The 12197-nt window shown below is 55.5% G+C and overlaps 1 protein-coding gene across 5 annotated transcripts in view; it reads left to right on the top strand.

Annotated features, from left to right (window-relative positions):
* The window catches only part of CABIN1 (calcineurin binding protein 1), an 89526-nt gene that overhangs the window by 61072 nt on the left and 16257 nt on the right, over positions 1-12197 (top strand). For all 5 annotated transcript variants that reach the window (XM_075568473.1, XM_075568476.1, XM_075568475.1 and 2 more), the window contains exons 30-33: positions 9447-9610; positions 9955-10051; positions 11227-11805; positions 12119-12193. In XM_075568473.1, coding sequence (XP_075424588.1) covers positions 9447-9610; positions 9955-10051; positions 11227-11805; positions 12119-12193 — 915 coding nt within the window. The remainder of the gene's footprint in view (positions 1-9446; positions 9611-9954; positions 10052-11226; positions 11806-12118; positions 12194-12197) is intronic.

Genomic DNA, 12197 nt, shown 5'->3' with positions numbered 1-12197 from the left:
GGGTCTCATCAGTGTGGGGTTGGATTTACTGGGTATGCAAAGAGGCTATGGGATAGGCTAAACCATAATACTGAGTTAAGTTATGGTGAGTAAAAAAAGTGACAAAAACCCTCCACAGGAAAGCAAATATGCAAATACAACTGTATGCTCATCTGCATGTCTTAGGCAGGTCACTGTGTGCTCATTTGCATGTCATTTCCCAGAATCCCTTGCTGCAGTGGAAGTGCTGTATGCTGGGTGATCATGGGGAAAGGCGGGGTTGCAGACCTGCCTAAGACATGCAGATGAGCATACAGCTATATTTGCATATATATATATATATATGCAACACACGATAAACAAGGACGCTGCACATGTGTCCATTTTATTAGTCCTGTGTCTGATGTAGAAGCTACTTAGGCCAATATTATTGCCAGCACTGCACAGGAGCTCTCGTCTCACTTATTGGTGAGTAGTACCATTGCAGGCCTGTTAAGGGTTAAACCTTAGAAGTGCGTGTGTAATTTGTGATGGATACTCAAGTTGCAGGAAAAGCCCTTCGGGCTGTCTGTTATCCGGTCACTCTAACAACCAAGCAAGTATCTGACTTTCTTTACTGCGGACGCCTCTCCTCAGAAATACACCTCTCTCTGTGTGTAGGAGATGTGTTTCTGTCTCTCACTTTCTCTCTACTTGGCTAGCAGTCTCCTACAAGCCTCCTCTTTCACCATCTGAGAGTGTCAGGCTGTCTCTTTAGCCCTCTCACTGTCACCTGGAGTGCCTCAGACTGACACTTCCTATCACTGTGTCTGCTCTCAGACCGGCAGTCAGGCTCTCTCTGTGTATCTCAAACTGACCGTTTGTTTTTACATTCGATCTGGTTTTCTTCTTAGCCAATCCCATATCGCCTGTCATGTGTTGCCAGGCAGATCAGGGACAGTCTCATTCCTTATCGCTCCATGTGATAGGTGGAGCAGATTAATTCTGTATTGTAGCAGGGGCTACTTATGTAACTGTGTTTGTAACCATGTATTATTTGTCATTTAACTCTATGCCCAGGACATACTTGAAAACGAGAGGTAACTCTCAATGTATTACTTCCAGGTAAAACATTTCATAAATAAATAAAATATACTGTAATATAAAAATCAGAATATGTGTTGGAACGCCATGGGGGAGAGAGGCTTGCAACCGCAGTGCGCGGAACATCCTCGAGAAGGCTTTCACCCAGCAGTGGATCGACGAGGGCTGAAGATGATGATATAAATTGTGTACAGTATGTAGATACAATCCGTATACTACCAATCACAAGTTTTTTACGAAGATGCTCTCATCGGCAGCAATAGACCCTGAACTTGGCCACCGCCTAGGCAAAAAAACGGATTTCACAGGTACAACACGATGGACCCCAATCAAGGCTACGAAACGTGATTTTCCCGAAGTAATGAATATGATCTCCGACGCGGTTTAGGATTCGTAGATTATGATGAAGCATTAAGACGACGGGATTGAAGCGGACATTGATATGCTAAAGAACATTTAGAAGAATGCCACGTCAATCATTAGGCCGAGTCCATGGTAACTGCAGCCGTGCGGAGGCGCGCTGAGGCTGAGGGAAAGCGGGTGCTTTCCCTGGCCTTCGTTCGCGTGCCGTCGGGGGGCGGGCCAGTGACGTCACGGAGCTGGTTCACCCTCATTGGGTGAACCGCTCACGTGACCGGCGCTGCGCTCCCGTGAGCGCCGAAACGAAAAAAAATTTAAGAGCTACGCCTGCGGACGCGTGCCCCTGCTAAAGCCGCTCTCATTGCGGCTGCAGGGGCTCACTGACAAGCGTCAGCGCACCTCAGCATGGGTCAGCGCCTAAGTGCTGACCATGGACTCAGCCTAAGATTACATGAAGATACCAGCAAGATAAGGATCCGCAAGGAAGTGTGACGGGGAGACACCATGTCCTCCAACATTTTCACAGCGACACGAGCAATAATTGTTCAAGATATTAAATTGGGAAGAGAAAGGAATCAAGAGCAGGGAATATTTGAGTTGCCTACGATTTGCAGGTGACGTTGTATTTTTGTTTTTTTAATTGGGGGTGGAGGGGGGGGGGTTCCCACAAGTCCAGAACACCTCCAGCGACAAATTGAAGAACTCGCCGAAGCAAGTAAACGTAGACCTCCAAATGAATCTCGGCGAGATCCAAGTGATAAACAAATGTGTCAAGTCTACAAAGATCGAAATAAATGGAGTACAACTAGAAGACGTGGAAGACTATGTCTACCTTGACCGGTCAGTAACAATGGATGGGAACCTTTTTAATGAAATCATTAGGAGAATGCAGATGGGATGGAGGCGTTTGGAAGAAACAAGACAATATTTCAAGGGAACCTTCCATAGTGCCTTAAGAGTAAAGTGGTCAACCCGTGTGTTCTGTGCTCACGTATGGATGTGAAGCTTTGACCATAAATGCGAAGATAATTAAACAACTTCAGACATCACAAGTATGGAGAGATGCATGCTGGGTACTACCGAAGATATTGGAAAAATAATAAAAGGGGGTTCAAAACAAGTCGGTGAATCATAAGGTGTACTTAGTTTTTCACTCATGACGTCTCCCTTTTGGCTTTATTTTTGTTAAATCATGACACGGTGTAATATGTCATGTGTTGTTGTTCATCTGAGGTTGTATGTACCTAATTTTAAGACCTGCTAAGGAACAGATGATTGTTATTATGTCCTGATATGTAACACCATAGAATTCAAAGAGGGTGTACTTTCTTTTTCACACGACTGTAGTGTGTGTGTGTGTGTGTGTGTGTGTGTGTGTGTGTGTGTGTGTGTGTGTGTGTGTGTGTGTGTGTGTGTGTGTGTGTCCCTCTCTCGCCTTTCCACACCCCTGGAATGCCCTTCCCCTCAATACCTGACTAGCACCCTCTCTATCCACGTTTAAGACACACCTGCTTAAGGAAGCATATTTAGTGATTTTATTTATTTATAAAATGTTTTAGATTGAGAGTTACCTCTCGTTTTCAAGTATGACCTGGGCACAGAGTTAGGATGACAAATAGTACATGGTTACAAATACAGTTACATATGAGTAGTTCTGTTGCTAATACTTTACACCGTATACATAAACCTTGGCCCCCTGCAGACGCACTTACCAGAACGCCCTCCTACTGTCTCTGTACGTTCTCACTACCTACCAATTAGATTGTAAGCTCCTCGGAGCAGGGACTCCTCTTCCTAAGTGTTACTTTTATGTCTGAAGCACTTATTCCCATGATCTGTTATTTATATTATTATTATTCTTCTCAAGGAGGTCTTCTCTCTACCCCCCTTGTATCTAAAGCCCTCTCCCGCCTTAAACCTTTCTCACTGACTGCCCCACACCTCTGGAATGCCCTTCCCCTCAATACCCGACTAGCACCCTCTCTATCCACCTTTAAGACCCACCTTAAGACACACTTGCTTAAAGAAGCATATGAATAGCTCTGTGGATATTCTGAACACATGATACATAAAGCTTGGCCCCCTGCAGACGCACTTACCAGAACTCCCTCCTCCTGTCTCTGTACGTTCTCCCTACCTACCAATTAGACTGTAAGCTCCTCGGGGCAGGGACTCCTCTTCCTTAATGTTACTTTTATGTCTGAAGCACTTATTCCCATGCTCTGTTATTTATATTATCTGTTATTTATATGATTACCACGTGTATTACTACTGTGAAGCGCTATGTACATTAATGGAGCTATATAAATAAAGACGTGTGTGTGTATATATGTATATCTTTATTTATATATATATATATATATATATATATGATATGTACGTATGTATAGAGCTTGCTAGTAGCAGTGGCTGTGTGCGTGGGTGTACATGTAGGAGGATACACAGGCTGCCTGTGATTGGATGCCTCTGGCTATGGGAGGCCCTAAGGAAGCTCACATACACACAGATCCACACACACTAACAAAGGCCGGACTCGTACAGGGTCAGGAGGGAGAGGGGGTGCGTGGGTGTGAGGCGGAAGGCTGTGTAAGATACAGAGGGAGCCTGTCACTGCTGCATCTCTCAGCCCCTGTGCTCCTTCCTCTGCTGTCAGGCCCAAGCTGCCCACCTCCCCTGTCTGCAGACCCCTCGCCCACCTCCCCTGCCTGCAGACCCCTCGCCCACCTCCCCTGCCTGCAGACCCCTCGCCCACCTCCCCTGCCTGCAGCACCTCCCCTGCCTGCAGACCCCTCGCACACCTCCCCTGCCTGCAGACCCCTCGCACACCCCACTGTTTGCACCCCACTTTGGAGAAGCCTGAAGTAATTCGTAGCTCGGAGGGGATGTGGGGTTGGAGGGGCCTTTCCTCACTGTGATGGTGAGTTATTTGTAGCACAGGTGTGTGTGTGTGTGTGTGTGTGTGTGTGTGTGTGTGTGTGTGTGTGTGTGTGTGTGTGTGTGTGTGTGTGTGTGTGTGTGTGTGTGTGTGTGTGTGTGTCGCTGTAGATGGGTACGCCACTGTGTGTCAATGGATATGTACATCACTGTGTGTGTGTCACTGGATATTATGTACATCTGTGTGTGTGTGTGTGTGTGTGTGTGTGTGTGTGTGTGTGTATCTCGCCTCATTTAGCTGAATAACCATTCCTCTTGTTCTACAAATAGCACGTGTTACAGTTTGTAAAGTTCTGTCAGGATGGCTACGCCCCCCCCCCTAATCTTTCTCCCCCCCCCGCCCCCCATAACTGTATGACGGAAGGGTGTGAGGCGGTATCAGTGAGACAGACAGGCATGGTGTATATCTCTTCCCTTTTCTCACTATTTCTCCCTTCCCCTCTGTTTTTAACTTACTCCTGTCATCCTTCAGCCTTTTTCTTCCTCCTCTTTGCAACTGTGGGCCTTCTCTGACTCCTCCCTCTCTCCCCCCCCCTCTCTCTCCCCCCCCCCCCCTCCCCTCTCTCTCCCCCCCTCCCCTCTCTCTCCCCCCCCTCCCCTCTCTCCCCCCCCTCCCCTCTCTCCCCCCCCCTCCCCTTTCTCTCCCCCCCCTCCCCCTCTCTCTCCCCCCCCTCCCCTCTCTCTCCCCCCTCCCCTCTCTCTCCCCCCTCCCCTTTCTCTCCCCCCTCCCCTCTCTCTCCCCCCTCCCCTCTCTCTCCCCCCCCTCTCCTCTCTCCCCCTCCCCTCTCTCTCCCCCCTCCCCTCTCTCTCCCCCCCTCCCCTCCCCTTTCTCTCCCCCCTCCCCTCCCCTTTCTCTCCCCCCCTCCCCTCCCCTTTCTCTCCCCCCTCCCCTCTCTCTTCCCCCCTCCCCTTTCTCTCCCCTCTCTCCCCCCCTCCCCTTTCTCCCCCTCCCCCCTCTCTCTCCCCCCCTCTCTCTCCCCCCCCCTCTTTCTCTCCCCCCCCCCTCCCCCCCCTCTCTCCCCCCCCCCTCCCCCCTCTCTCTCCCCCCCTCTCTCCCCCCTCCCCCCTCTCTCTCCCCCCCCTCTTTCTCTCCCCCCCCCTCTTTCTCTCCCCCCCCCTCCCCCCACTCTCTCCCCCCCCTCCCCTCTCTCTCCCCCCTCCCCTTTCTCTCCCCCCCTCCCCTTTCTCTCCCCCCCTCCCCTTTCTCTCCCCCCCTCCCCTCTCTCTCCCCCCCTCCCCTTTCTCTCCCCCCTCCCCTCTCTCTCCCCCCCTCCCCTCTCTCTCCCCCCCTCTCCTCTCTCCCCCCTCCCCTTTCTCTCCCCCCCCTCCCCTCCCCTTTCTCTCCCCCCCCCCCTCCCCTCCCCTTTCTCTCCCTTTCTCTCCCCTCCCCTTTCTCTCCCCCCCTCCCCTCTCTCTCCCCCCTCTCTCTCCCCCCCTCCCCTCTCTCTCCCCCCCTCCCCTTTCTCTCCCTCCCCCTCCCTCTCCCCCCTCCCCTCTCTCCCCATTTCTCCCCCTTTCTCCCCTCCCCTCTCTCTCCCCCCCCCTCCCGGCCCCCCCCCCCCCCCCCGGCACACGTTAGTAGCAGTCTGGCAGTGTTCCTGTGTTGCTGTTTGGTTTTCTCTGTGGGTGCACACAGGAAAATAATGAATTATTCAGCAGCATCGAACTTGCTCAGCTCCCCAAGCCTGGTCCCATCTCCTCCATCACATACCTTCTGCAGGTCTGAGAGCAACCTACTGACTCCGGTGTGCTCAGCAGGGTACAGGCAATCGCGCAGAGGGGCCTGCAAGGAAATGTGTAGGGGGGTCCGCACAGGAATAGCAGAGGGATGCAATGAGGGTGCAGGTATACAGCGGTGTGCGTGAGAATCGGAGCTGCAGGGCAGAATTGAGGAGTAGTGACAGAGCTGTGTGCTGGAGGGGTAAGAATTGGAATAGCAGAGAGTGCTTCAGGGCAGGGTTATCAGTCACAGCTAATTTCCTGGATCTGAAGTATTGAGGGTCCGGCAGAGCTGGGGGTTTCCTCCTGAGGGTCCGGCAGAGCTGGGGGTTTCCTCCTGAGGGTCCGGCAGAGCTGGGGGTTTCCTCCTGAGGGTCCGGCAGAGCTGGGGGTTTCCTCCTGAGGGTCCGGGAGAGCTGGGGGTTTCCTCCTGAGGATCCGGGAGAGCTGGGGGTTTCCTCCTGAGGGTCCGGGAGAGCTGGGGGTTTCCTCCTGAGGGTCCGGCAGAGCTGGGGGTTTCCTCCTGAGGGTCCGGCAGAGCTGGGGGTTTCCTCCTGAGGGTCCGGCAGAGCTGGGGGTTTCCTCCTGAGGGTCCGGCAGAGCTGGGGGTTTCCTCCTGAGGGTCCGGGAGAGCTGGGGGTTTCCTCCTGAGGATCCGGGAGAGCTGGGGGTTTCCTCCTGAGGGTCCGGGAGAGCTGGGGGTTTCCTCCTGAGGGTCCGACAGAGCTGGGGGTTTCCTCCTGAGGGTCCGGCAGAGCTGGGGGTTTCCTCCTGAGGGTCCGGCAGAGCTGGGGGTTTCCTCCTGAGGGTCCGGCAGAGCTGGGGGTTTCCTCCTGAGGGTCCGGCAGAGCTGGGGGTTTCCTCCTGAGGGTCCGGCAGAGCTGGGGGTTTCCTCCCGAGGGTCCGGCAGAGCTGGGGGTTTCCTCCTGGCCTTTACCAAGTTGTTTTTGCTTAAACAGGTGACAGCTCTGAAAGTTAAGCTGCGCCCTGAGGCAGTGTAGTGCGGGTCTCCTTTCCAGTGCAGGTTCCAGTCAAGCCTGTGCTTAAAGAATGTGCCCCTTCCTGCTCAGAGGGGCCCGTCACAGTGTCGGATGGGACAGTCCAAACTCCCCACCCTTTCATGCACCTGGTCTTGTTACCAGCTTATTGTTCAATGTGACTGTGTCTGCCAGCAGGTAACCCAACTCCTCTAATGCCGCAGCTTTGCACTGAGTGTGGTTGTAACGGGATGGCCCGGGTCAGGTGAAGTGCGTATCTGGTTCCAGTGTCCGCGGCCGAGATGCAGTGACCGAGTCGGAATAGCAGAGGGCTGTTGAGGGTAGGACGTGCCGTGCGTGAGGGGTCAGCACTGGAATGGCAGAGTGGGCTTCACAGCTGGGCTTGCGTTTTCCCCACAGGCGCCAAGAACAGGGGCAGGATTGGGATACAGTGACGCAGTTGGGCATGAGAGTCGTCACTTGTGTACGCGTCGGCAAGGAGAGCGGTGTGGGTCAGACGGAATATCTGTACCCCTTAAACAAGGGGGCTCAACTCCTGTCCTCAAGCATCGCCCCTCCCCCCAACAGGTCAGATTTTCAGGTTATCCCAGCTTCAGCACAGGAGGCTGTCAAAAACTGAGCCTCTGATTGAGCCACCTGTGCTGAAGCAGGGACTGATTGAGCCACCTGTGCTACAGCAGGGATATCCTGAAAACCTGACCTGTTGGGGGGTTTGAGGACTGGTCTTGGCCCATCCCTGCCTTAGTATACTGTTGAGGCAGAGCTGTTTGCATCTGGCGTACAATTCGTACTACATGACTATAGTATCTGAATTCAGGAGTAAACGCTCCTCTCTTATTCCCCGTTGACCCCCCCTCCTCCACACTCCTTCCTCTCCCCCACACTCCTTCCTCTCCCCCACACTCCTTCCTCTCCCCCTCCTCTCCCCCACACCCCCTCCTCTCCCCCACACCCCCCTTCCTCCCACGCCTGCTCGATAAAGATGTTTGGGTGGCTTACTAATTAGGAGCAATCAAGCTAACCCGAATACGAGCCGGGGAGCCGCGCAGGGCGAGAGAGGGGGGGCACAGGGGGGCATGGGTTAAATGGTCAGCTGGCATTATCACAAGGTGTTAACCCTTTAATGACAAGAGGGGACAACAGGATGCTGGCAGCGAGAGGAAGGGGATGCTGTGTGCTATACAGAGAGGGCAGGAGAAACGGTGCGCTATACATATATACAGAGAGGACAGCAGGAGGCGTTGCTGTGTGTTATATAGAGATAGCAGGGGATGCTGTGTGTTATACAGAGGGCAGGGGGTTCTGTGTCCTATACAGAGATAGCAGGGGGTGCTGTCTGCTATACAGAGAGGGCAGGGGATGGTGTGTGCTATACAGAGAGGGCAGCAGGAGATGCTGTGTGCTATACAGAGAGGGCAGCAGGAGGAGATGCTGTGTGCTATACAGAGGGCAGCAGGAGCAGATGCTGTGTGCTATACAGAGGGCAGCAGGAGGAGATGCTGTGTGCTATACAGAGGGCAGCAGGAGCAGATGCTGTGTGCTATACAGAGGGCAGCAGGAGGAGATGCTGTGTGCTATACAGAGGGCAGCAGGAGGAGTTGCTGTGTCCCAGGTTTGGTTCCTGTCTCCTCTCGCGCTCTGTGTGTGCTATACAGAGAGGCCGTGTCTTATTCCGTCCCATGTTTCCTCCTGGGATTTGCATTGCGTGTTCTTTTGAGATGCCTGCAGGTCCCAGAGCACCGATCCTACAGTGCACACGTGTGTGACAGAGCCTGCAATGTGCCCTTCCCTGTACACAGGAGGGTTCAGAGACGGGGTCTGATACGGGTGTGTGTCTCTCCGACTGCGGCGTGTCTCTCCAACTGCGGCGTGTCTCTCCGACTGCGGCGTGTCTCCGACTGCTGCGTGTCTCTCCGACTGCGGCGTGTCTCAGACTGCGGCGTGTCTCAGACTGCGGCGTGTCTCTCCGACTGCGGCGTGTCTCTCCGACTGCGGCGTGTCTCTCCGACTGCGGCGTGTCTCTCCGACTGCTGCGTGTCTCTCCGACTGCGGCGTGTCTCTCCGACTGCGGCGTGTCTCTCCGACTGCGGCGTGTCTCTCCGACTGCGGCGTGTCTCTCCGACTGCGGCGTGTCTCTCCGACTGCGGCGTGTCTCTCTCCCTGTATCTCTGACTGTCTGTCTCCCCCCGTGTCTCTCCCCCGACTGTTCTCCCCCCGTGTCTCTCCCCCGACTGTTCTCCCCCCGTGTCTCTCCCCCGACTGTTCTCCCCCCGTGTCTCTCCCCCGACTGTTCTCCCCCCGTGTCTCTCCCCTGACTGTTTTCCTCCCCCGTGTCTCTCCCCCTGACTGTTTCTCCCCGTGTCTCCGTGGCAGGGAATCTGGCGAATCCCGGTGGATGAGATAGACCGGCCGGGCAGCTTTGCCTCTCATATGAACCGCTCCATCGTCCTGCTCCTGTACGTTCTGGCTCAGCTCAAGGACTCCAACACGCTGCTGAACATCTCGTGCATGTTACAGAGGACCCCCGACCAGGGGAAGTGAGTGTCGCCCGCCTCCCCCCGGCCTCGCAGCCAGGGAGACTTTCCTCCTATAGCTGCCTATAGTGTCATTACCGTCTGCGCCAACCCGCTGACTGTGTACTCCGCCTAGCACAGACAGCAGGAGGATGGGCACGGGCGGTAATAGCAGTGGGATTCAGTGGGGAATATACCGGGGTATTGCAGGGTATAGAGTATCACTGCTTTTTATTCAGAATGACGGCGTATTTACAAACGTATAAGTGTGTGCACTTCCCTGTGCGGCGGCGTGTGTGATGTCTGTAAAGTGCTGGTACATGGTCAGTGCGACAGATGTACAGACCTCGCCCTCCATCTCTCCGCAGGAAGTATTTGAGGGATGTGGATCGTCGGGTCCTGGCGCAGAGAGCTTACATTCTCACCGTGAGAGTGCTGGAGGAAACCCTGAGCGACCTGTGTGGGGTAAGGAGGGCGCTGGCCGCAGAAGGAGTGGGGTGCGGAGAGGGCTGGGCGCGGGGGGTCGGAGAGGGCTGGGCGCGGGGGGTCGGAGAGGGCTGGGCGCGGGGGGTCGGAGAGGGCTGGCCGCGGGGGGTCGGAGAGGGCTGGCCGCGGGGGGTCGGAGAGGGCTGGCCGCGGGGGGTCGGAGAGGGCTGGCCGCGGGGGGTCGGAGAGGGCTGGCCGCGGGGGGTCGGAGAGGGCTGGCCGCGGGGGGTCGGAGAGGGCTGGCCGCGGGGGGTCGGAGAGGGCTGGCCGCGGGGGGTCGGAGAGGGCTGGCCGCGGGGGGTCGGAGAGGGCTGGCCGCGGGGGGTCGGAGAGGGCTGGCCGCGGGGGGTCGGAGAGGGCTGGCCGCGGGGGGTCGGAGAGGGCTGGCCGCGGGGGGCGGAGAGGGCTGGCCGCGGGGGGCGGAGAGGGCTGGCCGCGGGGGGCGGAGAGGGCTGGCCGCTGTGTTTAGAAGTTCAGCGTATAGTCCCAACACTCGCAGGAACACACACACGGCTCCCGGATGTTATCTCTGTACCCCTGAACACGCCGGAGGACAAAGCACAGGCAAATTAAATGTGTTTGCGGTCTGGTTGCTGCTTTTTCGTGGCTCTGGTAATGAGCTGGTAAGACCACGAGAAGCAAAAGGTTTTCCCGGCTCATAAAGTCACGTCCCACCAAACGGATTTGTGTAAACGGATCGGAAACGCGTGGAACATTTAGCAAATATACATTATTTTAATGTAGCCAGAGGGGACAGCAACACATTGTTCCCCGGCAGGGAAAGGGTTAATAGGGGGTGTATGCAGAGCACGTGGTCATGTCCTGGGACATTGGCACGTGCTGCCTTTATTCTCACATAAAATAGATTTCATGTTGATGGCGTGGTACATACAGGGGCTTTGCTCGCAGCGTCTCCCCCTTTTGCCGGGCGTGGTACATATCGTGGCTTTGCTCGTAGTTTCTCTGTTTAGCCGGGCGTGGTACGTATCCTTGGCATTGCTTTGGGTGTCTCCCTTTTGCCAGGCGTGGTACATATCGTGGCTTCGCTCGTGGCTTCTTTCCGCTTTGCCGGGCGTGGTACATATTGTGGCTTTGCCCAGAGCTTCTCTCCACCCCTCGTGCATGCCTTCATTTCGTACTTCTCTGGTACCCAGGATTCCCACGATTCGGACCCCAGCCCCTTCCCGGCGGTCTCCATGACAACAGACGTGTCGGGCCGTCCCACCTCGGAGGATCGTAAAGACACACCCCCGAGGAAGAGCTCGGCGCTGGGCGACGGGGCGGCCCCGGGACCCGAGAATGGAGGGAAGGAGGCGACACGAACCCCTCAGGCCATAGACCCCGAGGACCCAAGGAGTATTAAGGAGCCGGTCAGACCCCAGTCCTCCCAGCCCATGGATCACGATGGACATTCCTGCGACGCAGAGAGACGGGGTGATCAGTACAGGAGCCCGGAAGGGCCAGAACTGTCTCTGGCGGAACTTAGCATTAGCTCCAAGCAGCAGCAGCAGCAGCAGCAGGCCGGGGTCAGGGCCCCTGTGCAGCCCCCTCCGAACCCCGAGGAACCTCCACCCAGAGTCAGCCGCAAGCGCAAAATGCTGGACGACACGGAGAGCAGCAAGAGCCTGCTGCTGGAGGCCTACCGCGTGTGGCAGCAAGGTCAGAAGGTCACCACCTACGACCTGGGCAAGATCGAAAAGATCATGTGCAAAACGTATATGCTGATCAAACAGGTGAGGGCCTTCACCGTGTGACACTGCCGAGCGTACCCCAGGGGCGGGCAGCTCCAACCCTCAAGGGCCACCAATAGGTCAGGTTTTCAGGATATCCCTGCTTCAGTCAAAGAGTGAGCCACTGATTGAGCCACCTGTGTTGAAGCGGGGATATCCTGAAAACCTGACCTGTTGGTTGCCCTTGAGGACTGGAGTTGCCCACCCCTGGGGTAGCCTGTCCCTGTATGTCACAGTAGGCAGAAGCCTGTCCTGGTGTCACACTGCCAGGATAGCACCACTGATGCAGCGACTTACCTGATCTCTTGTGTCGTAGGTGGACGAAGGAGCAGCTCTTGAACAAGCCATCAAATTCTGCCAGTTGCAGATAGGGGCCGCCGCCCAGAGACAGGTAA

Source organism: Ascaphus truei, chromosome 13, assembly GCF_040206685.1.
Source record: "Ascaphus truei isolate aAscTru1 chromosome 13, aAscTru1.hap1, whole genome shotgun sequence".
In the NCBI taxonomy this organism is placed as follows: domain Eukaryota; kingdom Metazoa; phylum Chordata; class Amphibia; order Anura; family Ascaphidae; genus Ascaphus; species Ascaphus truei.
Note: the sequence above shows the minus strand (reverse complement) of the source record. Positions and strands in the feature narration are given on the sequence as shown.